Genomic DNA, 24,806 nt, shown 5'->3' on the forward strand with positions numbered 1-24,806 from the left:
CCTTGCTGACTTGCCAAAAGGGACTTATTTGCTGAGAAAGGACTTTCTGAAGGACTGTGCAAAAATATACTATTTCTTGTAACAACAAGATGTCCTTGAGTGAGCCAGTGAACTGTAACATAAATTTATCCTCTATAGTAAACAACTGAGGTGATCATTCTGGGCCCTCCTTGTTGCTAATAAAACTCATGACTTTTATTCCTCAGGGGGACACTTTTCTGGCTTCTGTCAGAACCTGGGTTCCCAAAATTACAATTCTAAGACCCCAAATAAACGTTCTCCTTTTGTTTTGCAGTTGCCTCCTTTTTCTAAGTTGACACCACAAAGAATAATTTATCTGGCTACAGAATTCTAAGTTGCTAAGGGTTTTTCCTTTCAACAGTTTAAATATTTCACTCCACTCTCCTCTGGTTTCCGTGAGTTCTGAAGAGAAACCAATGTAATTCCTATCTTTGTTCCTCTATAGGTAAAGCATTTTTCTTTTCCTTTGACTTCTTTCGAGATTTTCTCTTTGTCTTTGATTTTCTGCAGTTTAAGCATGATATGTCTGATGTCGTTTCACGGTATTTATTATGCTTGTCATTCTCTGAGATTCCTGGATCTGTGGTTTGTTTTTAAAAATTTTCGGCCATTATTACTTCAAACATTTCTTCCTTTCCTTTCTCCCGTTCTTCTCCTTCTGGTGTTTCCATTATGCATACATTACACTTCCAAAATTGTCCCACAGTTCTTAGATATTCTGTTCTCTCATTTTTCATTCATTTTTCTCTCTGCTTTTCGTTTTGGGAAGTTTCTATTGGCATACCTTCTAGCTCACAGATTCTCTCCTTGTCCATCTCCAATCTGCTGATAATCCCATTGAACACATTCTTCATTTCTGTTAGTGTTGTTGTTTTCTAGCATTTACTTTTGTTTCTTTCATGGAGTTTCTATCTCTCTGCTTACATTACCCACCTGTCCTTGCATGTTATGCATTGCATGCCTCATAATTTTTTGTTGAAACCTGGACACGATATATTAGGCAAAAGGAAATGAGGTAAATAGGCCTTTACTGTAGAGTTTTACATTTACCTGGCTAGGAGTTAGGCTGAGTTTATTTGCTGCGGCTGTAGGTGTGAAAGGCTAAAATTTCCTCTGGTGTCCTTGTTTTTGTATCTTCTGTTCCCAAGTTAAAGCTACTCTTGAGCCCCTAAAGTGAGTCTTCATTTCAGGTATTGTACTTTTCAACTCAAGAATTTCTATTTTCTTCTTTCAAATAATTTTCATCTATTGATACTCTCTATTTGAAGAGTTACTGTCATAAACATAGTTTCCCCTAGCTTTTTGAACATATTTATAACAGTTTCTTTGGAGTCTTTGCCTTATTAGTGCAACATTTGGGCCTCCTCAAAGGCAGTTTCTGTTGCCACTGTTTTTCCTGTACAAGGGTTATACTATTCTGTTTCTTTGCATCTCTCATAGTTTTTGAGATAATATATTGTAGCAACTTTGGATTCTGATACATCGCCCCTTGGCCTTGTTGATGTTGCTTTGTTTTGTTAACTTTAACAAAGTTTGTTAGGTGGTTTTCCTGGACTAATTTTGTGAAGTCTACTTTCCCACACAGTGTGTAGCCTCTGATGTCACTGCTCAGTTCCCCCACCCCCCACCCCAAGCCTGGCTTCCTAGACGTCACCCCTGGGTCAAAATATCTTAATCTTCAGCCAGTAATTGGTCAGAGGTTGTGCTTCTGTTATGTTTAGTTTTCGCTGGGACTCCTGCTTAAACAGCATCTGAGCTTCGCGGTTATTTTAGCTCTTATTATACACTGTTATTATACAGGTTGATTGACACGACAGTAAGATGTGGAGGGAGGGGAGCATTCTATACCTATGCTTCTGGGCTGTGACTTTTATAAGTGCTCTCAGTTTCTCCTGCCTCCCCACCCATGGGAGACATGAAGGTTAAAGGGGCTGGAGTGGGCTATTTTCTTCCCTCCTCTTTAAAGGCTAGAAGGGGTTCCAGTTGGGTATTTCCCTTCCCTCAAGTCAGTTAGGCTCAGGTAAAATATTTTCTTGCAACGCAAGTCCTTTCTTAAAAAGAACAGAATGCTCTGGGTGTATTTCAAAATGGTTACTTTCCTGATCTCTTTTCCAGAAGCAGGAGGGAACTTTTACTCATCTTCACCCTGAGAACCTGGTGGGGCTCCTGGAGGCAAAACTCATGAGAGTGTGGGGGCATCCCTAAGACTGAACCCATAGAGCTTTTTTTTTTAATGATTTTATTTTTCCTTTTTCTCCCCAAAGCCCCCTGGTACATAGTTGTGTATTTTTAGTTGTGGGTCCTTCTAGTTGTGGCATGTGGGATGCTGTCTCAGCATAGCTTGATGAGCAGTGCCATGTCTGCACCCAGGATTCGAATCGGCGAAACCCTGGGCCACCAAAGCAACGTGCATGAACTCAACCACTCAGCCATGGGGCCGGCCCCTGAACCCCTAGAGTTTTTAACTCTCATGCTAGTTCACATTGAGTCTCCAGAAATTCATCAATTACAATGTAAGTGTTTCTCCTAATCCTGGCTCCACTGGAGGACTTCTGCTCCCAATAGCCTAGAAGTCACTCCTGGGTCAGCCAGTAACTGGTCAGAAGTTGTGCTTAAGCCCCTTAAGCCAGCAAGGCTTCCACTCTGTGCTTGTGGATATGTGTGTGACTTGGAGAATTCTTTCAAGTCTGCCCTACGTTCATAGTGACTAGTACCTTCAAGTGCCTGCTCTGGATGGTCTGAATGTGTGAAAGCTCGACATGAGCGCAGCCTTACAGGGCACTTTTAAACTATTTCACTGGTTCTTTCTGTTAAACTTCTGGGTGGCCTGCTGTTTCATCTGCTGCTACTTGTTTTATGGAACCGTTAGAATTCTAATTGCTTGCCACCAAGATCTCTATTTTCAGCAGTGCCTTAAGTCATGCGTTCCTCTGTACTAGGTACCAAATCAAGTCAGCTCCCTCTGTGGAGCTGGGAAGCTTCCGGGTCTCCCTTCTTGCCTTTCCCCTTGGACAGATGTCTACACTATTGCATTAGAGCTGAGGGGGAGGGGGCAGCCTGTTTTCCCTGGAATGGCACTTCTGCCCTACAAGTGGAGTAGAGGACGTTTCTTGGCTTCTCCTCTTGGCATGGAAACTCCTCCTTACAAGTGAGATTTTGGAGGAGAAATGGTAGCCCAAGACCTTTTTTTATTTACTCCTCCTAGTATGAAACCTCTGCTGTATAATCGGGAGCTGGGAGAATGATCGCCCGTTGTCCTTTCAGCTTGTCCTCTCTGGCATGGAACATCAGCTCTACAAACAAAAGCATGGGGCTGGGAGATTGGGGCCCCAGCATTCTTGGCCCACCTTGCCTTTAGAGCCTCTGCTGTACATGCAGGAGCTGGGTTAGGAATGGGAGCCCCTGTCTTCTCAGCTGCAGCGGACTAAAACTGAGCTTCTGGAACATGTCGCTGGGGCGGATGGATGAGACACTACTTTGAGGATACCCAGCTTGAATGACAAGATTTCAGCCCCTTAACAAGATCTTTCTTCTGAGTCACTTTATTTCACTGAAAAGGTTTATTAGATTGTTGATTTTCAAAGCCGTTAAAATCATTCTCTTACTATTGGAAGTCTAGAAATAGTTTCTTTGTTTTTTAACTCTGTAAGGCCCCAAATTTCTGGACTCTCATTTGTTTTTATGTTGGTTTGTCAATCACTAATTTGTCCTGAGTTGATCTCTTTCTTGTTAATAGCTTGCCAAATGCAGCTAATATCAATCAGTAAATATCACTAATATTCTGTTTTCTAATATCTCCTAGAGCTGTCGGCACAGTTGTATGTAGAAAAGACAATTTTACCAAATGTTTTGCCAGTTTGTCACCATCTTTCCAGCTTCTGACATCAGTTTTCTCACTGCCTGAGTGCTAACCAATGCCTCAAATTTTAGTTTTTGTTACATTAGCAGAACACCGCGAGGACAAACCCCTAAACTCAGTGACTCAATACAGGGGCAATGGTCTGCACTTGGGGTCCGAACCTGTGAACCCCAGGCCCCGAAGTGGAGTGTGCGAACTTAACCACTACGCCACCAGGTCAGCCTCTTGTCTGTCTAATTAGAAGGGGAGCGTCAATTACATCCTTGAAAAATATAAAACAGGGGCCGGCCCAGGGGCCCAGTGGTTAAGTTCGCTCACTCCACTGCGGCGGCCCAGGGTTTCACCGGTTTGGATCCTGGGTGCAGACACGGCACCGCTCATCAGGCCATGCTGAGGCGGCATCCCACATGCCACAACTAGAAGGACCCACAACTAAAAGTACACAACTATATACCAGGGGACTTTGGGAGAAAAAGGAAAAAAAAAAAATAAAACAGCTAACATCTTAAGAACACCATACATATACTATCTTGTATAATCCTTGCAATAATCCAACAAATTCTGGTGCCATTACTTCTAATTCACAGAAGAGTAAATGAGGTTCAAAACAGCAGAATCTGGATCGACTGGCTCCAGAATGAGCTCTTACTCTGCCTCTTGTACATTTCCTCTGTTTTCCGAGTTCTCTGTTAAAACTCACTTTAGGACATTGAGGTTCCATTTTTAGTTAATCTAGGAACAAGCTTATTTCTTTATTTTTTAGTTTGTCCAGAGTTCACGTTTGTTTAATTTTTATTTTATTATTTTTTATTGAGGTAAAATTGGTTTACAACATTATATAAATTTCAGGTGTACATCATTATATTGCGATTTCTGTGTAGATTACATCATGCTCACCACCCAAAGACTAACCACAACCCATCACCATACACACTTGTGGCCAGTCACCCCTTTTGCCCTCCTCCCTCCCCCTTCCCCTCTGGTAACCAACAATCTAATCTCTGTATCTATGTGTTTGTTTGTTGTTGTTATCTATTTATGAGTGAGATCATATGGTATTTGACTTTGTCCATCTGACTTATTTCACTCAGCACGATATCCTCAAGCCACATCCGTGTTGTCACAAATGGTAAGATTTCATTTTTTTATATAGCTGAGTAGTATTCTACTGTGTACATATACCACATCTTCCTTACCCATTCATCCCTTGATGAGCACTTAGGACATTTCCAAGTCTTGTCTATTATGAATAATGTTGCAATGAACAGATGGGCATACATCTATATGCATTTGTGTTTCCATGTTCTTTGGATAAATACCCAGAACTGGAATAGCTGGGTCATATGGTAGTTCTATTTTTAATTTTTTGAAGAATCTCCATCCTGTTTTCCATAGTGGCTGCGCCAGTTTGCATTCCCACCAGCAGTGTATGAGAGTTCCCTTTTCTCCACATTCTCTCGAACACTTGTTGTTTCTTGCTTTGTTAATTGTAGCCATTCTGACGGTTTTGAGGTGATATCTCATTGTAGTTTTGGTTTGCATTTCCCTGATAATTAGTGATGCTGAACATCTTTTCACATGCCCAAGGGCCATCTGTATATCTTCTTGGGAAAAATATCTCTTCAGATCTTTTGCTCATTTTTTAATTGGGTTTTTTGTTTTTTCGTTGTTGAGATGTATGAGTTCTTTATATTTTGGAAATGTATTTTGGATATTAACCTCTCATCAGATATATAGTTTGCAAATATCTTCTCCCAATTATTAGGTTGTCTTTTCATTTTGTTGATGGTTTCCTTTGCTGTGCAGAAGCTTTTTGGTCTGATGTAGTCCCATTTGTTTATTTTTTCTTTTGTTTCCCTTGCCTGGTCAGACATTGTATTTGAAAATATGCTAAGACTAATTTCGAAGATCATACTGCCTATGTTTTCTTCTAGAAGTTTTATGGTTTCAGGTCTTATACTCAAGCCTTTAATCTATTTTGAGTTAATTTTTGTGTGTGGTGTAAGATAATGGTCTACTTTCACTCTTTTGCGTGTGGCTGCCCAGCTTTCCCAATACCATTTGTTGAAGAGACTTCCTTTTTCCATTGTATGTTCTTGGCTTCCTTGTTGAAAATTAACTTTCCATAGATGTGTGGGTTTATTTCTGGGCTCTTGATTCTTTTCCATTGATCTGTATGTCTGTTTTTGTGCCGGTACCATGCTGTTTTGATTACTATAGCTTTGTAGTATATTTTGAAATCAGGGAGTGTGATGCTTCCAACTTTGTTCTTTTTTCTCAGGATTCCTTTGGCTATTCAGGGTCTTCTGTTGTTCCATATAAATTTTAGGATTCTTTCTTCTATTTCTGTGAGAAATGTTGTTGGAACTTTAATAGGGATTGCATTGAATCTATAGATTGCTTTAGCAAGTGTGAACATTTTAAACTATGTTAATTCTCCCAATCCAAGAGCACAGAATACCTTTGCATTTCTTTGTCTTCTTTAATTTCTTTCAACAATGTTGTATAGTCTTTCACCTCTTTAGTTAAATTTATTCCTAAGTATTTTATTCTTTTTGTTGCAATTATAAATGGGATTGTATTAATTTCTTTTTGGAACTTCATTGTTAGTATATAGAAACACAACCGATTTTTGTATGTTGATTTTGTATCCTGCAACTTTATTGTATTCATTTATTATTTCTGAAAGTTTTTTGGTGTATTCTGTAGGGTTTTCTATACATAAAATCATCTCATCTACAAATAATGACAATTTCACTTCTTCCTTTCCATTTTGGATCCCTTTTATTTCTTTTTCTTCCCTGATTGCTCTGGCTAGGACTTCCAATACCATGTTAAATTAAATAAGAGTGGCAAAAGTGGGCATTCCTGTCTGATTCCAATTCTTAAAGGAATGGCTTTCAGTTTTTCTCCATTGAATATGATATTAGCTGTGGGTTTCTCATATATGGCTTTTATTATGTTGAAGTACTTTCCTTCTTACCCATTTTATTCAGAGTTTTTTTTTTATCATAAATTGATGCTGTATCTTGTCAAATGCTTTCTCCGCATCTAGTGAGATGATCATGTGATTGTTATTTTTCATCTTGTAAATGTGGTGTATCACATTGATTGATTTTCAGATGTTGAACCATCCCTGCATCCCTGGAATAAATCCCACTTGATCATGGTGTATGATCTTTTTAATGTATTGTTGTATTTGATTTACTAGTATTTTGTTGAGGATTTTTGCATCAATGTTCATCAGTGATATTGGCCTGTAATTTTCTTTTTTTGTGTTGTCTTTGTCCGGTTTTGGTATCAGGCTAATGTTTGCCTCATAGTATAAATTAGGAAGCTTCCCTTTCTCTTTAATTTTTTAAGAAGAGTTTGAAAAGGATCAATATTAAGTCTTCTTTGAATGTTTGGTAGAATTCGCCAGGGAAGCCATCTGGTCCTGGACTTTCATTTTTGGGGAGGTTTTTGATTGCTGTTTCAATCTCCTTACTGGTGATTGGTTTATTCAAATTCTCTATTTCTTCTTGATTCGGTTTTGATTCAGGAAGCTTATATGATTCTAAGAATTTATCCATTTCTTCTAGATTATCCAATTTGTTGGCATATAGCTTTTCATAGTATTCTTTTATAATCTTTTGTATTTCTGAGGTTTCTTTTGTAATTTCTCCTTTGTTTATGATTTTATTTATTTGAGCACTTTATTTTTCTTGGTGAGTCTAGCTAAATTTTGTCAATTTTGTTTATCTTTTCAAGGAACCAGTTCTTAGTTTCATAGACTTTTTCTGCTTTTTTTTAGTCTCTCTTTATTTCTGCTCTGATTTTTATATTTTCTTCCTTCTACTGATTTTAGGATTTGTTTGTTCTTCCTTTTTCTAGTTCCTTTAAGTGCTCTGTGGTCTTGTTTATCTGAGATTTTTCTTGCTTATTGAGGTAGGCCTGTATTGCTATAAACTTCCCTCTTAGAACTGCTTTTGCTATATCTCATAAATTTTGGCACGTTGTATTTTCATTTGTCTCCAGGTACTTTTTGATTTCTCCTTTCATTTCTTCATTGACCCAATAGTTCTTGTGTAGGATTTTGTTTACTCTCCATGTATTTGTGGCTTTTCTGATTTTCTTCCTGTAGTTGATTTCTAGTTTCATACATTTGTGGTCAGAAAAGATGCTTGGTATTATTTCAGTCTTCTTAAATTTATTGAGACTTGTTTTGCGGCCTGATATGTGATCAATCCTGGAGAATGTTCCACATGCATTCAAAAAGAATGTGTATTCCATTGTTTTTGGATGAAAAGTTTTCTATGTATCTACTAAGTCCATCTGGTCTGATGTGTCATTTAAGGCCAATGTTTCATTATTGATCTTCTGTTTGGATGATCTATCTATTGGTATAAGTAGAGTGTTAAAGTTCCCTACTATTATTGTGTTATTGTCTATTTCTCCCTTTATGTCTGTTAATGATTGCTTTATATATTTAGGTGCTCCAATGTTCGGTGCATAGATATTTATAAGTGTTATATCCTCGTGTTGGATTATTCCCTTTATCATTATGTAGTGCCCTTCTTTGTCTCTTGTTACAGTTTTTGTTTTAAAGTCTACTTTGTCTGATATAAGTACTCCAGCATTCTTTTCATTGGCATTTACATGCAGTATCTTTTTCCATCCCTTCACTTTTAGTTTGTGAGTGTCTTTAGGTCTGAAGTGCATCTCCTGTATGCAGCATATATATTTGGGTCTTTTTTTTTTAATCCAATTGGCCACCCTATGCCTTTTGATTGGAGCATTAGTCCATTGACATTTAGAGTAGCTAATAAGTATGTACTTACTGCCCTTTTGTTACTTTTTTCCTGGATGTTTTAGTAGTTCTTCTCTGTTCCTTTCTTCTTCTCTTGCTCTCTTCCCTTATGGTTTGATGGCTTTCTTTAGTATTGTGTTTGGGTTCCTTTCTCCTAATTTTTTTGCGTATTTTTTTATAGGTTTCTGGTTTGTGATTACCCTGAGGTTCATATATAATAACGTACATAAATAGCAATCTATATCAAGTTGATAGTCTCTTAAGTTTGACCTCTTGCTAAAAGCTCTACTCTTTTACTCCCCTCCTCTCACATTTTATGTTTTTGACATTATATTTAACACCTTTTCTGAGTGTATTTGTTAACCTCTTATCATGGAAATAATTTTAGTACTTTTTTCTTTTGACCTTCATATTAGCTTCATAGGTGGTTGATCTGCTACCTTTACTGTATATTTCCCTTTACCAGTGATTTTATTTTGATAACTTTATTATTCCTATTTGTAGTCTTTTCTTTTCCACTTAAATCCCTTTAACATTTCTTGTGAGACTGATTTATTGGTGATAGACTCTTTCAGTTTTTGCTTGTCTGGAAAACTCTATTTCTCCTTCCATTCTGAATGATAACCTTGCTGGGTAGAGTATTCTCGGCTGTAGGTTTTTTCCTTTCAGCACTTTAAATATATCATGCCAATCCCTGCTAGCCTGTAATGTTTCTGCTGAGAAGTCAGCTGATAGCCATCTAGGGTTTCCTTTGTATGTAACTTGTTGCCTTTCTCTTGCAGCTTTTGGGATTCTCTCTATTTTTAATTCTTGACATTTTAATTATAACATATCTTGGTGTGAAGACATCTCTTTGGGTTCATCTTCTTTGGTGCTCTCTGTGCTTCCTATACCTAGATGTCTGTTTCCTCCCTTAGGTTAGGAAAGTTTTCAGCTATTATTTCTTCAAATAGATTCTCTGCCCTTTTGTCTCTCTCTTCTCCTTCTGGGACACCTATGATACAGATGTTAGTGCACTTGATGTTGTCTTAGATGTGCCTTAGACTGTCCTCATTCTTTTAGATTTTTTTCTGTTCAGCTTGTTTAATTTCCTGTAGCCTTTTGTCCAGCTCACTGATCTGTTCTTCTGTATCATCTACTCTGCTATTGAGTCCCTGTAGTGAATTTTTCATTTCCATTATTGTATGCTTCAGTTCTGATTGGTGTTTTATATTTTCCATTTCTTTGTTGAAGTTCTTATTGTATTCATGTATTCTTCTCCCAATATTAGAGAGCATCCTTATGACTATTAGTTTATAATCTTTATCAGGTATATTGTTTACTTCTGTTTTGCTTAGTTCTTTTTCTGAGGATTTGTACTGTTCCTGTATTTGGAACATGGTCCTCTGTCTCCTCATTTTGCCTATTTCTCTATATTTACATCTATGTATTAGGTACATCAGCTACATCTCCCAATCTTGAAGAAGTGGCCTTATGTAAGAGATGCCTTATGAAGCCCAGCAATGTGCTCCCCTCTCATCACCAGTCTAAATGTTCCAGGAGTGGAACCAAGTTGATTTCTAATGTCACAGATATTCACATGGAAATTTACAGAATACCTACCATTGAATGGATTCTATTTTTTTAAGTGAACAATTCTCCCTGAAAAAAATCCTTATATTTCTGAATTGTAGAATCCTTATGAAAGTATTTCTTATGATTCTACCACAAGGTAAATTAGAAAATGCCAAATATATAGAAATGGTGCACAGTACAAGCAGCCCCTAATCATATTGTTGAATTATGTAAGTACTCATAATTTGTATATTCATATTTTGAAGTAATCCAGTGAAAAAGAGCAGTAGTATGTATATCATTTGCTAGTGCTGCCATAAAAAAAATACCATAGAATGGTTGGCTTAAAGAGAAATTTGTTTTCTCACAGTTCTGGAGGTTATAAGTCCCAGATCAAGGGGCAGGCAGTGTCAGTTTCCTCTGAGTCTGCCCTCCTGCTTCCTCTTCATGTGCTCTTTCCTCTGTGCACTCACACCCTTTGCATCCCAATCTCCTCTTTATAAGGACACCAGTCAGATTAGATTAGAGCCCACCCTAATGGCCTCATTTTAACTTAACTACACTTTAAAGGCCCTATCTCCAATTAGTCACATTTTTGAGGTACTGAGCATCAGAGCTTCAACATATGAATTTGGTTGGGGGGACAATAAGAGTATGTAAGAACGGGGTAATTTACTCAGCAAAAACCACTATTTAAATTGTAGTGTGTTATAGGAGGCCATGGCGATTTTCTTTTGCTCATTGTCATGTACCTATCTCATATTTATATATTTACCATAAATAACAACATCTTTATATACTCTATCACTGATCAAAAAGTAGCATAAGTCTTTTATATACACCAGCAAGCAACAGGAAAAAAAGATTATCTTACACTTTAGAATTCTTATTGAATGTCATATTTTTTGTTATAATTCATAATCTAATAAAATAAAAAATGATTTTAATGTGGAAAATTTTGGTAGATGACATTGTATATATAATACATATTTTATATTCATAATTATGTTAGCTTCACATATGCAATTCCAACACATATGATTTATGTTGTGTGGTGCATAACATAATGTAGTACAACTAGGAATATAATGCTTTCATATTTTGAGGATTATTCATCTATGGTTTTTAAATTTTGTTCTGAGTAGTATGTTTATTAAAATTTCAGAAGCCTTTATAGTCCACAGTGAGCATTTATCCTTTAGCAAGGAGGTGTACTTTTTGTAATATCTCCTAGAAATACTTTGGCATTACATCTGGATATGATTTCCACAGAAACATAGCTACATACTTTTCTAAATACTTTGAATTAACGGGCTTCTCCTTAGACTTTTTGATACATAATAAAGTTTGATTTCTACTGAAGGCTTTCTGTCACTGTAATTTTTAGTTGAAGATATGCCCACATTAGTTTCTCTTTAAGGGACTTTTTCCTTATGCGTCCTCTTATGTCGACCAAAGGCCGAGCTATGTCTGAAGGCTTTCCCACAATGATTGCATTCATAGGGTTTTTCTCCTGTGTGAGTTCTGTGATGTATAATGAGGTCAGACTTCTCAGAAAATGTTTTTTTACATTCATTACATTCATAAGGTTTCTCCCCAGTATGAATTTTCTGATGTCTAATAAGGCATGACACTTTACTGAATGCTCTCTCACACTTGGTGCATACATAAGGTTTCTCTCCTGTGTGTATTCTCTGATGTACAAAGAGATGCGACTTCATGCTGAAGGCTCTCCCACATTCTTCACACACAAAGGGTTTCTCTCCAGTATGAGTTCTCTTGTGAATGTTGAGGTGTGATTTTTGGAAAAAGGCTTTCCCACATTCATTACATTCATAGGGCTTTTCCCCAGTGTGAATTCTCTGATGTTCAACGAGGTGTGACTTATGGGAGAAGGCTTTTCTACATTCAGTACACTCATAAGGTTTCTCTCGAGTATGGATTCTCAGATGCATAATGAGATTTGATTTCTTCCTGAAGGCTTTCCCACACTCAGTACATACAAAGGGCTTTTCTCCTGTATGAATTCTCTTGTGTATAATGAGGTCTGACCTCTGGAAGAAGGGTTTCCCACATTCACTACATTCATTCTTTCTTTCATATCTTCTATGACTGCTAAATGAGTCTAAATAGTTCAAACTCCTACCATCAGAGTCATGTTTTTGGAATCTTTGTTTTGAAGAAACAAAGTCTGTGCTCAGAGGAAATATATTTCCAAGTGCATTACACTTGTGACCCTTCTCCTCAGTCACAGTTTCCTGGTCAGTGAATGCAACATGCCTCGAAAGTGTTTTTGGGTTCTCCTGCTGCCTCTCCACATGGTCATCAACTTGCAAGACTTCGTCTAGAAGGAAGCACAATAAACTACATGTTGGTGAATATTTCTGCTAAAGTATTATGCCTCATAACTCTTCGCCCTATTGTGAGATTGAATCTTTACTTTCAGGTCTAATATCCATATCTAAAAGAAATACTAAGGCTACACAGAATCTGTACCCCGGAGTTTTACAAGAAAACCACAACTTAAAAAAAAAATTCTAATAGTAGACACAGAAACAGAGACTATAGAAAGAGCACAAATATATCTAGCTATACATAAACAGGACTTTGCAAACTGGGGAGAAAAATGGAAATAATCCCAAGGAGTAGTAAAAGGAACAAAGAAGGACAGCTGCTTGAGGGCCATTTGGGAGAGCCCATCTATGAGAATTAAATGACTAGGGTGAAATGGCGATTAGAGGGAATAAAGGAAGGACTGGACGAGGAACAGAGGGATGTGAGCTAGTGCTTCATCAACTCATTGCTGGATCACTATAGTTTAATCTTCACTTGTGTCTCTGTTTCCAGTGTCTTTGAGCTCCTGTCTATTTACCCATCGACATGAAACTGATTTTACAAAACCATCAATTCCACCTGTAAACAGAAACATCTTTGTAGCCAGTGCTTCAAAAAGCCATACCACAGTAATTCATTCTTGTGTGGGTGTGAGGGCCCAGGAATTCATATGTCCAGTAAGAGAAAAATGGGCCATAGGATAAGCCAAATCCTATTTGCCTTGGGATTAGACTCACTACTGAATTCTGATTGCTGAGTGTATCACCTAATTCTGTAATAATTCACAGATACTGCATCAACCCTGACTTTTAAATACTCTCCCCACCTTGCTCTCTACCTACAACATATGGCAGAGGAATTGCAGTTACACACGTGGGCTCTAAATCCAGATTACTAGTGTTCCAATCCTAGCTCAGTCACTAATTGGATGTGTGGCACAGGTCAAGTTACTTGATCTCTTTGGGCCTCAATTTCCCCTTCTCATTAAAAAAGGATAATAACAGCACCTTCCTTGTAGGGTTGTGAACATTAAATGAGTCAATACATGTAAACTACTCAGAATACTGCCTGGTAGACAATAAGTTTTACTAGTTAGATATTATTCTTATATGTATTATTACTTATTTTTATACAACTATGTGCTTGGCACTTTCTGCTTTATATCATGCTTTCCAAACTTGTGGATTCTATTAATGTGGAGACCTTAAGAAGCAGATTTCTACCCTGGATCTAAATTCCTATCAATCTTAATTTTCATCTGCTTTATAAACCTCCAGCAGTACCTGGGTACTGTTACAATTATGCTACCTGCATCCAGAGCAATAAAGTGTGGAATTGAAAAAAGATGAAGTCTCTCACATTAAGCTGGTAAAATGGAGTCAGGTGGACATGAGAAGGAGAGGAACAAATTCCTCCTTCAGGATGAACTCTTGAACTCTTTAGATGCCTGAAATGCATCTGAAAGTCTTCTCAAGGACGATACATTATCAAGACAAAGACCTCATTCCCAAAGACAATAAGATTATTGGGACAGAGACCTCTTCCTATTAGAGTCATCTCCCTCATTCCTAAGTTTAATGGCTTGTGTCAACCAACCCTCACCTGAATGATTACCTTGTGCCTGGAATTTGTCAAAGGACACTCCTTCCCTTTTTTCCTTTGCCCTTGTTAGTGAGCACTAGAATACCTTCCTTCTCCCTTTCAGTGTGGGAAACACAATTCAAGGGCTACTTGAATTTGTGTTTTTCCCAGGCTACAGTCCTAACAAGCCCTGAATAAACTTTGTTTTGTTTAAGTCTATCAGAGTCTACCCTATAATTGGTCAACAAAAGTCACTCCTTAGCTCAGAATTTGACAGCACTACTGAGCTTCCTGGCCCAGTTCCCAATATATAAGTCAAATCTTTAAAGAGAGTAGATTTCCATTCTGTATCCAACATTGGTACCTCAGAAGCTCCAAAACGTAACTTTTGGCCCAGTGTGATATTGTGATTTATAATAACAAATAAATATGTGGTCTTCATCCTAGTTTCTGGCACAGAGCTACTAAAACACTTGGAATTTCCTAAGTGTTGAGAGAGAGAAAGGTGTCTTTTGTTGTTATGAGGTGACTTTGGAAAGCACCTAAGGATGGGGGCTCCCTGCCAGTGGAGCTGATCATGTGATTAGAGGCTAGGAACTTTCAGTCCCACCCCCCTGTCCCCCTGGGGAGGGGAGAGGGCTGGAGGTTGAACCAGTCACCAATGGCAAATGACCTAATCAATCAAATGAAGCCTCCATAAAAACCCAAAAGCAGGGGGTTCAGAGAGATTCAAGGTTGGGGAACCAGAATGCTTTCATGTACCACCATGTCAGGTCCCAACTCTACCAGGATAGAAGTTCCTTAGTTCAGGACCTTGTCCTATGTATGTCTTCATCTGGCTGTTGATTCACATCCTTTAATATCATTTGTAATAAATCAGTAATCAAGTAAATGGGTTTCCTGAGATCTGTGAGCCTGTCTAGCAAATTAATTGAACCTGGAGGGAGCAGGGAATGTGGCAACCTCTGACTTATAGCCAGTCAGTGAGAAGCACAGGTAACAATGTGGGCTTGCAATTGGCATGTGACGTGGAGGGTGGTCTTGTGGGACTGAGCCCTTAACCTGTGGAATCTGATGCTATCTCTGAGTAAACAGTGTCTGAATTGAGTTGAATTCTCAGACACCCAGCTGGTCTTGGAAAATTCCTTGGTGGTGTGGGGAAACCCCCCGCCCCCCCCACCACACACACTGTAATGGTGGCCAGAATCATTACCTACTTAGGTCATTAATTAGATTTTCAACAGGAATAAAGCTAAGTTTGGGGGAAGAAGGAAAAATTAACATTAGAGAGGCCAGAGCTGAAGGACTTAAGAATTTAAATATCATATGTTAGGTAATATGGAACAACTCAAGATTCCTTTTATCAGGCTTATCCTATACAGAGAAAAAGGGGGATATAAAAGACTTTTTTTTTTTTTGAGGAAGATTAGCCCTGCGCTAACATCTGCTGCCAATCCTCCTCTTTTTGCTGAGGAAGACTGGCCCTGAGCTCACATCCATGCTCATCTTCTACTTTTTTTTTATATGTGGGATGCCTACATGGCATGGCTTGCCAAGCGGTGCTATGTCCGCACCCGGGATCTGAACCGGCAAACCCTGGGCTGCTGAAGCAGAACATGCAAACTTAACTGCTGCGCCACTGGGCAGGCCCCTAAAAGACATTTTTTAAAGGCAAAAAAAAGGAAACTATGGAGAAACAAGCTATTGAAAGATTTTAATTTGTTTTACCTAGGGCAATGACATGACCTAACCCAAAATTTAACAGGGTCCTTCTAGCTGCTATGTGATAAACAGGTTGTTGGGGGACAGGTCTGGACGCAGGGAGGCCAGTGAGGAACCTACTGTGCTCATCCATACAAGAGTCAGTGATGCTTTGGACTGGGTGGAAGCTTTCGAAGTGAACAGTAGTCATACAGAGGGTATGTCATTGAGACCTCCATGGTAAGGAGCTTAATGAACCTGTTGAGGGAGTGACACTATACAGAGAAAAATGAGACAATCTAGTGAAATTTTTTTTTTGGAAGATTACCCCTGAGCTAACATCTGCTGCCAGTCTTCCTCTTTTTGCTGAGGAAGACTGGCCCTGAGCTAACATCCATGCCCATCTTCCTCTACTTTAAAAGTGGGATGCCTGCCACAGCACGGCTTGCCAAGCAGTGCCATGTCAGCACCTGGGATCTGAACTGGTGAACCCCGGGCTGCCGAAGTGGAACATGTGAACTTTAACCACTGTGCCACCAGGCCGGCCCCTAGTGAAATTTTTTAAAAGTAAGAAATTAAAATTGAGACCATGTGAGTGTGAGGTTATCCAAGCTGAGGTGCAGGCAAATTAAAAAAAAAAAGTCATTAATGTAATAATGAACATGGTGCTAATTATGTGCCTGGCACATCAATATTTTATATATATTAACTCTTTTAAACCTCATTGCAACCTTATGAGTGAGGTACAGCTATTATTTTCATTTTACAGATGAGGAAACTGAGACACAAAGAGGTTTAGTAAGTTGGCTAAATTTGCACATCTGTTAAGCAGTGGAGCTGATATTTCAACCAGGCATTCTGCTTTGAGCCTGTGTTCTTGACCATTATGCAATGCACTTCTCTAATGAGCAGAAAAGCACACCAGCATGTAGGCAATTACTTAGAAGGGTTGGTTTTGGTCAAGATCAGTGGCAGGGAGTGGGCAGAATCCTTTCTGCAGGGATTAAGGAGAGAATGGGAAGTGCCAGGTGAGGAGAAGATACAGATCTGAAGCATTTTATAAGAAATAAAATCAACGAAATAGAAGATAGCTAAGGAGAATGAAAGGTGAAGCTTCAATACATAGTAAAAGGTCCTAAGAGTCATAAATAGAATGTTTACTGGGCATTTGATGACATTAAATAATAAATGTTAAACTGTTTTAGGGTAATAAGTACTTTCTTTTAAGATACCACTACCTATTAGTGAAACAAACTAATATTTATTGATGGAATATGGTCTCCGGAATTTGCTTCAAAATGATGTGGGATGAAGGTGAGTGAATGGAGTATAGATGAAATAATATTGGCCTCATGTTGATAATTGTTGAAACAGGGTGACGGGTACACATGGGTTTGTTATACTACTTTGTACACTTTGGTATATGTTTGAAATTTTCTATAACGTATGTAGTAGGTTGAACAGTCTCCCCCAAATATTCATTTATATTTGAAACCTCAGAATGTGACCTTATTTGAAAATAGGGTCTTGGCAGATGTAATTAGTTCAGGATCTTGAGACGAAATCCTGGACCTAGGGTGGGCCCTAAATCCAATGACTGGTGTCCTTCTAAGAAGAGGAGAAGATGTAGAGACAGAGAAGACAATGCAAAGAGAGAGGCAGAGGGTGGAATGACGCAGTTACAAGACAAGGAACGCCTGGGCCCACCAGAAGCTGGAAGAAGCAGCTTCTTCCTCACAGCTTTCAGAGGGAGCACGGCCCGCCAACTCCTTGCATTTGAACTTCTGGCCTCCAGAACTGTGAAACAATAACTTTCTGTTGTTTTAAGCACCTGGTTTGTGGCAATTTTGTTTTATTGCAGCTCTTGGAAACTAATACAATGTTAAAAAACAAAAAGATTCTATGACAATGCAAAGGTGGCGGTGGGGAGGCTAGAATGCTAGAGAAATGAAGATCAAAAACTCTAAGTCCAATCCTAATGATGCTTGTGTGCAGAAATAGAGAAACGCACCTTAAAATTCATATAGAATCTCAAGGGACTCCATACATTCAAAACAATCTTGAAAAAGAAGAATAAAGTTGGACAACTCAGACTTCCTGATTTCAAAACTTCCTACAAAGCTACAGGAATCAAAACACTGTGGTCCTGACATAAAGACAGACACAGAGACCAATGGAATAGAACAGGAAGTCCAGAAAGAAACCCTCATGTATATCATTAAATGATGTTTCACAAGTGTACCAAGACCACTCAATGGGAAAAGCACAGTCTTTTCAACAAATGGCACTGGGAAAACTGGATATCCACAGGCAAAGGAAAGAAGTTGGATCCTCACTTTACAGCACATGCAAAAATTAACTGAAAGTGGATCAAAGACCTAAACTTAAGAGCTAAAATTATAAAACACTTAGAATAAAACATGGGGGAAAAGCATCATGACACTGGATTTGGCAATGATTTCTTGGATATGACACCAAAAGCACAGGCAACAGAAGAAAAAATAAGCAAAGTGCACTTTATCAAAGTTAAAACCTTTTGTGCATTAAGAGCGTAAAAAAACAATCCAGAGAATAGGAGAAAATATTTGCAAATAATATATTTCATAAGAGATTAATACCCAGAATATATTTTTAAAAACTCCTACAAATCAGCAACAGGAAAACAAACAACCCAACTTAAAAATGGGCAAAGAACTTGAAGAGACACTTCTCCAAGGAAGGTATACCAATGCCTAATAAGCACATGAAAACATGCTCAACATCACTAGTCATTATGGAAATGCAAATCAAAATCACAACAGGATTGTGATTCATACCCATTGGGATGGCTATTATAAAAAAACCCAAAACAGAAAATAACAAGTTGTTGGTGAGGATGTGGAGAAATTGGATATCTTATTCACTGCTGGTGGGAATGTAAAATTGTGTAGTAGCTGGGGAAAACTTCATGACAATTCCTTAAAAACATAAACACAGAATTACCAAATGATCCAGCAATTTCACTTATGGGTGTATACCTAAAAGAACTGAAAGCAGGGACTCAAACAGATTATTTGTACACCAATGTCCACAGAAGCATTATTCACACTAGCCAGTAGGTGGAACAGCCAAAAGGTAGAAACAACTCAAATGTTCACTGGCAGATGAATGGATAAACAAAATGTGGTATATACATACAATGGAATATTATTCAGCCATAAAAAGGAAGGACATTCTGACACATGCTATGACATGATGAACTTTGAAGATATCATGCTAAGCAAAATGAGTCAGACACAAAAGGACACATACGGTCTGATTCCACTTTATATGAAGTATCTAGATATCTAGGTATCTAGACTAGTCAAATTCATAGCAACAGAAAGTAACATAGTGGTGACCAGTGGCTGGGGGGAAGCAGAAGGAGGGGTTACTGTTTAACGGGTAGAGAGTTTCAGTTTGGAATGATAAAAGACTTCTGGAGATGAATGGTGATAATGGTTGCACAACAATGGGATATACTTAATGCCACGTACACTGAAAAATGGTTAAAATAGTAAGTTCTACGTTATGTATACTTTGACAAAATTAAAAAAAGAAAGAAAGAAAAATCTCCTCAAAGTCCTAAATGAAGTTGATAAGAACCACAGGTGGAATACACTTGAGGGGGAAAACGTCACGTTCTAAAACCCATGCAAAGAAGAGCTTTAATGTGAGAAGGTGATACACGGAAATGGTATTCAGGTAGATAAGGAACTATGTCAACTCGCCCCAGTTATTTCCAAAGGTCCAAGGCCTTTAAGAAGAGAGTCCTGAAGCATATTTTTCAAAGATGCCACCCGCATTGACCAATTGTGATCCTAACTTCATTCACTTCCATCCATACACCTCTTCACCTAACTCACCTGGATAGCTCCAACTTGGGATTTTTCTCTCCACTATCCAGGGTTCTTCTCCTTGTTCCAACTTGTGGACCACAGCTGGCTTGGTGCTCTGAAATCCTGTCAATGGGAAAGGATGTGGGATTTGGACCTAGCTACCTGGGCTTCAGGTGCTTTGAACTCTGAACTTCATCAGGGACCAACTGATGAAGGTGCCCACTTGTACCTGAAAAAGAGAGGTCTTTAAACAAACTTGTAGCCATATCTCCCAAAAGATTGTCAATGTTAGTCTAATAACCTCAGGGCCACAACTGTAAAAGTACCTCAAAGGGTTGGCAATTTGGAGCAACAGAGAAAGGAAAAGTAGTCAACCAGGCCCATGCCAATCAACACTAAGAAATGGTCCTCACCCACTGAGATGAGGTTGATATAGTTCTCCAGCATCACATCCTTGTACAGATCTCTCTGGGGAGGGTCCAGATACTGCCACTCCTCCCGGGTGAAATCCACAGCCACGTCCTTGAATGATACTGGTCCCTGTAACAACATTACTATTCCAACTGAAGTGATCACTATTGCATAAGACAGGAAAAAAATGCACAGCAACTTGTTCTAAGCATGTTCATTATTTGATAATGTTTCCTGAAATTTAGTCCCACTTCACTTTGGGCAATATTACAGCAAATTGGTCTCATTCTGTTCCTCTAGCCCTGTGTTTTGATGTTCATTTGTCTAGTTTATGTTAGATTTTGTGAGTGATACAAAATTCACACTTGAAATATTTTATAGTTACGTGTTAATTATTCATTAGGTGATTCATTTATTAACATTAAACATTTACTGAGCACCCATGACATGTCCAGAACTGATTGCCCTAGGTGCAAAGGATCAAATATTGGAAGCTGATCCAATTTGCCAAAGCATAGAAAATATGCTCACTTGGTATCAAAAGTTATACAATAAGAAGGCACTGTTCAAATTGCTCTTGATGAGTTTTCTTTTTAACAAAGAAATCAAACACTTTAATTCTCAATGTTTCAAATTACAGTGTACTAAACATTTCTTTTACTATACTTCATTTCCCCATACTTGTATAGCCAACAGTAAGAGAGGATTCAATGTTTTGACAAAAATTTTTAAAGGTCACAGAACAACTGTAATCAATGGGAAAACCCCATTGACTATTAAGATCGCTTTGCATGATTTCAGCTCACATGGTCATTTTCACAGTCCTGCACTACGGTTCCTATACAGCAAAACATACTAGCTCACCTGGGACTTGGTCATTTTCTGTAGCCCTTGGGTGAAGGCAGAGATCTATGAAGACAGAGGTAGGGTAGGAGACAGAGCCATGAGAAACCAGGTATGACTTGAGGATCCCAGAACCACTGGCGTAACAAACCGCTACACAGTAGTTGGGTGGAGGATGCCATCCTGTGGGAAAACGTCCCCTGGCCCTTCCAAAATTCATTGTGAGAAAATCACAGATTTGCATTAAGATTTAACTACAAGGATATCTGTTGTAGCATTTTTTAACATATGAAAAGTTAGAACAAATTAAGGAACTGGTTAGACAAGTAGATATATACCCCAAACATAAATTTGCAGTCATCCAAAATGCTGTTGTCAAATCTTTATCAAAACGTTAAAAGGTAGTTGGTGTGCACTCTTCTCTGACCCTCTAGTCATGCCTTCTGTGGACTCTAAGCAGGGCTGGGGGGCAGGGACGGGCTGGCGTCTGAAGGTAGGATGGAGCAGCACTGGGTTCTCAGTGGGACCCAGGAACTGGGCAGAGACATCAACAGACCCTGAAAATATAACGTCCATCTGGTGAGATTCATTCAACACTCTCTCTGGAATCTTCCCCAAGGGAGCTGAGGTGCAGGTCCCTGTGCTTGAAGCAGAGGAGGAGCAGAGTTCAATCAAATGCCGTCTTTTAGGTTGGGAGGCATTGTAAAGAGTAGGAGATGGTGAGGCAAACACTTGGGCTTCAATTTGCCTGCTGGCTATTTGACCTTGGGCAAGTCACTTCACCTTTCTGAGCCTCTGTAAAACCGGAAATAATACCTGTGTTGTACCAGCGGCTTTCACTGTTTTTTTTTGACTAAGGAAACAAATCTATTTTACAAAACAACCTAATGTTAATGTTTGTGTGTGGCCATGCTGGCTGTTCCTTCTGCTCAGCACACTCTTCCACTATTTCTTCAAGTCTTCACACAAATATCATCAAGGAGGCCTCTCCTGTCTACTTAAATTTAACCCTGCCCCATCTCCCTTACCTTGAGCTACTTTTTCTTGTGTATAACACATCATCTTCTAATACACTATATAATTTACTGATTTATTATGCTTATTGTTTATTATCTCTACTTGCTATCAACACCAATAATCAATAATATATTCTATAGATAAGAGAAATAAGGTGAGTTTGACTTGGGCCAGAGTGAGGATTATAAGCCTGGAAGGCCTTAGAAAGTGTTCCAGAGAAGCATGGTTTTCAGTGCAGTCTTCTATCTTTTTAGAACAAAGAACATACATGAAACATGCCTTGGATACATTTTCAAAGTTTCAGAGAGGTATTTAGTTAAAAATTAGCAGGTCAACAACCACCCTGATGTCGGGAAAGGGACTAATACCGGTGTTACCAATAGGGCTGACCAACAGGGCGCAGGAGGGGAAGTCCGCATTCCCTAAGAGAGTGCATTCTTTAATGGGTAAGCAGATGTACACTGTAGGTTTGACAGGCCCCTAAGTCAGGCTTCTTTAGTTCAAGCCAAATCAGTTTTGAACCTGAACAGTTACCCCATATACCTCAATATGTGAAAATCTCTTGACATAAGTAAAACTAAAATTTCATGAAGGCAGGGATTTTTGTCTGATTCAATGTTATAAGTAGTCACAGCACCAGGAACAGAGTCTGGTTCATAGATGCTCAATAAATAGTAATAAGCTATATATACCTGTAGTAAGTTTCATAAAACAATCCATAATATCACATGGGATCCATATGTATTATTTTACAGTATTTTATTTAATTTCTTTAAAATGCTTGCATACAAGAGTATCTACTGTCGGATTCCATGTATACGATGTTCTAGAAGGGCAAAGTTAACCTATAAAGACAGAAATTGGAAAACTGGTTGTTTCTTGGACACGTGGGGGGAGGGGTTGACAGAAAAGGAGCAGAACTTTCTGGGGGATTAAAATGTTCTATATTTTGATGGGCGTGGTAGTTACATGGGTGTATACAACAAATTTTACACTTTTATTCTCTGTAAATGATGTGCAAATTATCCTGTGTAAATTGTATCCCAACTTTAAAAAAGTACTGGCAAATAAACCAGTCTTGACTCACTAAGCAGCTTTCACCACCCATACTCTCCCGGAACATTTAGGACCTGCAGTAAAGCTTGGTTCTCTTTCCACACCCCGGAAGGCGCTCCTCACCGTGGCGTCCGCCACTTGAGGACACAGGCACCGCTGGATGCACTCGGGGGCGGGACACCTGCAGGGCCCGCGCAGCGCGCCGAGTCCCCAGACCAGCAAGAACGCAGCCCCGGGAGCCCGCCTGCCCAGGGCTCACGGACCCTGGCTGGGCAGGGTCACTGCAGCTTTTGACACACGCCAGTCCACGCCTACCCCAACGTCCCGCTGAGCCCTATTGTTCTTCCCCCACCTCGCCCGAGCCCGCGCCGTCCTCCTCGGCACACCTCCAGTCCGAACCAACGCCAGCCAGGAGCGGGACTTGGCCGCGTGGGACTCACCACCGCCGGGCGGCAGCGTTATGAAGACAAGAAAGGTACACACGCGCAGGAGAGGGCGCCGCGCGAGGCTCGCCGGAGTATGTTCCCTCCGATTGTAAACTACATCTCCCAGAATGCCCGCGCTGCGGCGCTGCACATGCGCGTGAGGCGTCAGGTGTGTTCCGCCTGATTTCAGGGCTGTGTTCCCCGCTCCAGTGCCGAAAAAAGACCCAGATGGAGGGACGCAAAGGCGCGCTTGGCGGCGAGCCTAGCGATAGCGACCAGACCTAGTTCGTTTCAAGAATTCTCCAAGGCAGGATCACATTTCACTACAAGTTTGAGGACTTAACTCAGGAATTTGAGTTTGAGACCAGGGCTTTTCCTATTTCTTGCGGTCAGCCTTTCCATTTCCCTGAGTACGCCTGTGAGTATAATTATGGCGAAGGGGAAATACATCTCAGAGATTTCATGAAAATGCCTGCAAATCGAGCTAACAATGGTTTACATCAGTATCCTGTCACCACGTGGGATATTTCCTAACATACAAATTTACATTGATCACACCGATATGAAGACCAATAGCTAATTTGTCTGAGTAGTATTTACGAAGGAAAACTTGAAAAGTCCTGGAGACAGTTTTGCTTTTCAGGGCAGTTCAATATTATGAAGATGCAGCTGTTCCAAAATGATCTAGTGCAACATTAATCAGTGCCCTATCTGATAGGTATCCACAGTTCTAGAGAATCTGGTTATTTGGGAAAAATAATATTGGATAATCACCTTACATGTTCTGCCAATTTCCATATGGCTTCAAAGTTACGACAAAAGAAAATACGTATACAGCATTTACTATAGTGTAATAAAAAATTTGGCTGGCCTTTGTTCTAGGTTCCTGGGAAGTGATTTCCAAACCTTTGAATAAAGAATTTGGCTGGAGAAATAAAGATTTGTCCTTGGTTACTGGAAGGTGGCCTCTAAATCCTTGGGATTTCCCCAATGATAGAAATGTCTCTGTTTCTCATCGTGCCGCCTCAGCGTGGCTTGATGAGAAGTGCCATGTCTGCAGCCAGGATCCAAACCAGTGAAACCCTGGGCCCCCGAAGCAGAGTGCACGAACTTAGCCATTCAGCCACCAGGCCGGCCTCTCAGCTGAATTTTTAATGAAAATAATCTTGCCATTAGGACTAAAAGCAATTCATTTTTTTAGGTCTTTCTATAGGTGGTACCCTGACCTATACTCCTGTATAAATGTATCAGTAAATTTTTGTGGTTGTCTTGAAATATTTCTTTTAGAGGGCAGTTATAATGTTAGAGCTGAACTCCATAAGCATTCTTCTTTAGGGAATTATGGTACAGTTTATCCA

The 24,806-nt window shown here is 39.3% G+C and overlaps 1 protein-coding gene across 3 annotated transcripts; it reads right to left on the reverse strand.

Annotated features, from left to right (window-relative positions):
* Nucleotides 1–8,720: 8,720 nt before the first annotated feature.
* LOC100071590 (zinc finger protein 300-like) lies at nucleotides 8,721–23,573 on the reverse strand. 3 transcript variants are annotated; one of them, XM_070234000.1, is made up of 6 exons: nucleotides 23,376–23,559; nucleotides 21,289–21,507; nucleotides 20,972–21,016; nucleotides 20,110–20,236; nucleotides 19,724–19,819; nucleotides 8,721–12,567 (listed from the first exon to the last, which is right to left on the reverse strand). In XM_070234000.1, exons 2-6 carry the CDS (start codon nucleotides 21,295–21,297, stop codon nucleotides 11,639–11,641), a joined length of 1,206 nt encoding a protein of 401 aa, XP_070090101.1. In that variant the 5' UTR covers nucleotides 21,298–21,507; nucleotides 23,376–23,559; the 3' UTR covers nucleotides 8,721–11,638. The 3 variants fall into 3 exon arrangements, with proteins under 3 accessions (XP_070090101.1, XP_014586056.2, XP_023473163.1); XM_014730570.3 differs by lacking the exon at nucleotides 21,289–21,507 and having other exon boundaries at nucleotides 23,376–23,573; XM_023617395.2 differs by lacking the exons at nucleotides 20,972–21,016; nucleotides 21,289–21,507.
* Nucleotides 23,574–24,806: the final 1,233 nt, after the last annotated feature.

Source organism: Equus caballus, chromosome 14 (assembly GCF_041296265.1).
Source record: "Equus caballus isolate H_3958 breed thoroughbred chromosome 14, TB-T2T, whole genome shotgun sequence".
Taxonomy (NCBI): Eukaryota; Metazoa; Chordata; class Mammalia; order Perissodactyla; family Equidae; genus Equus; species Equus caballus.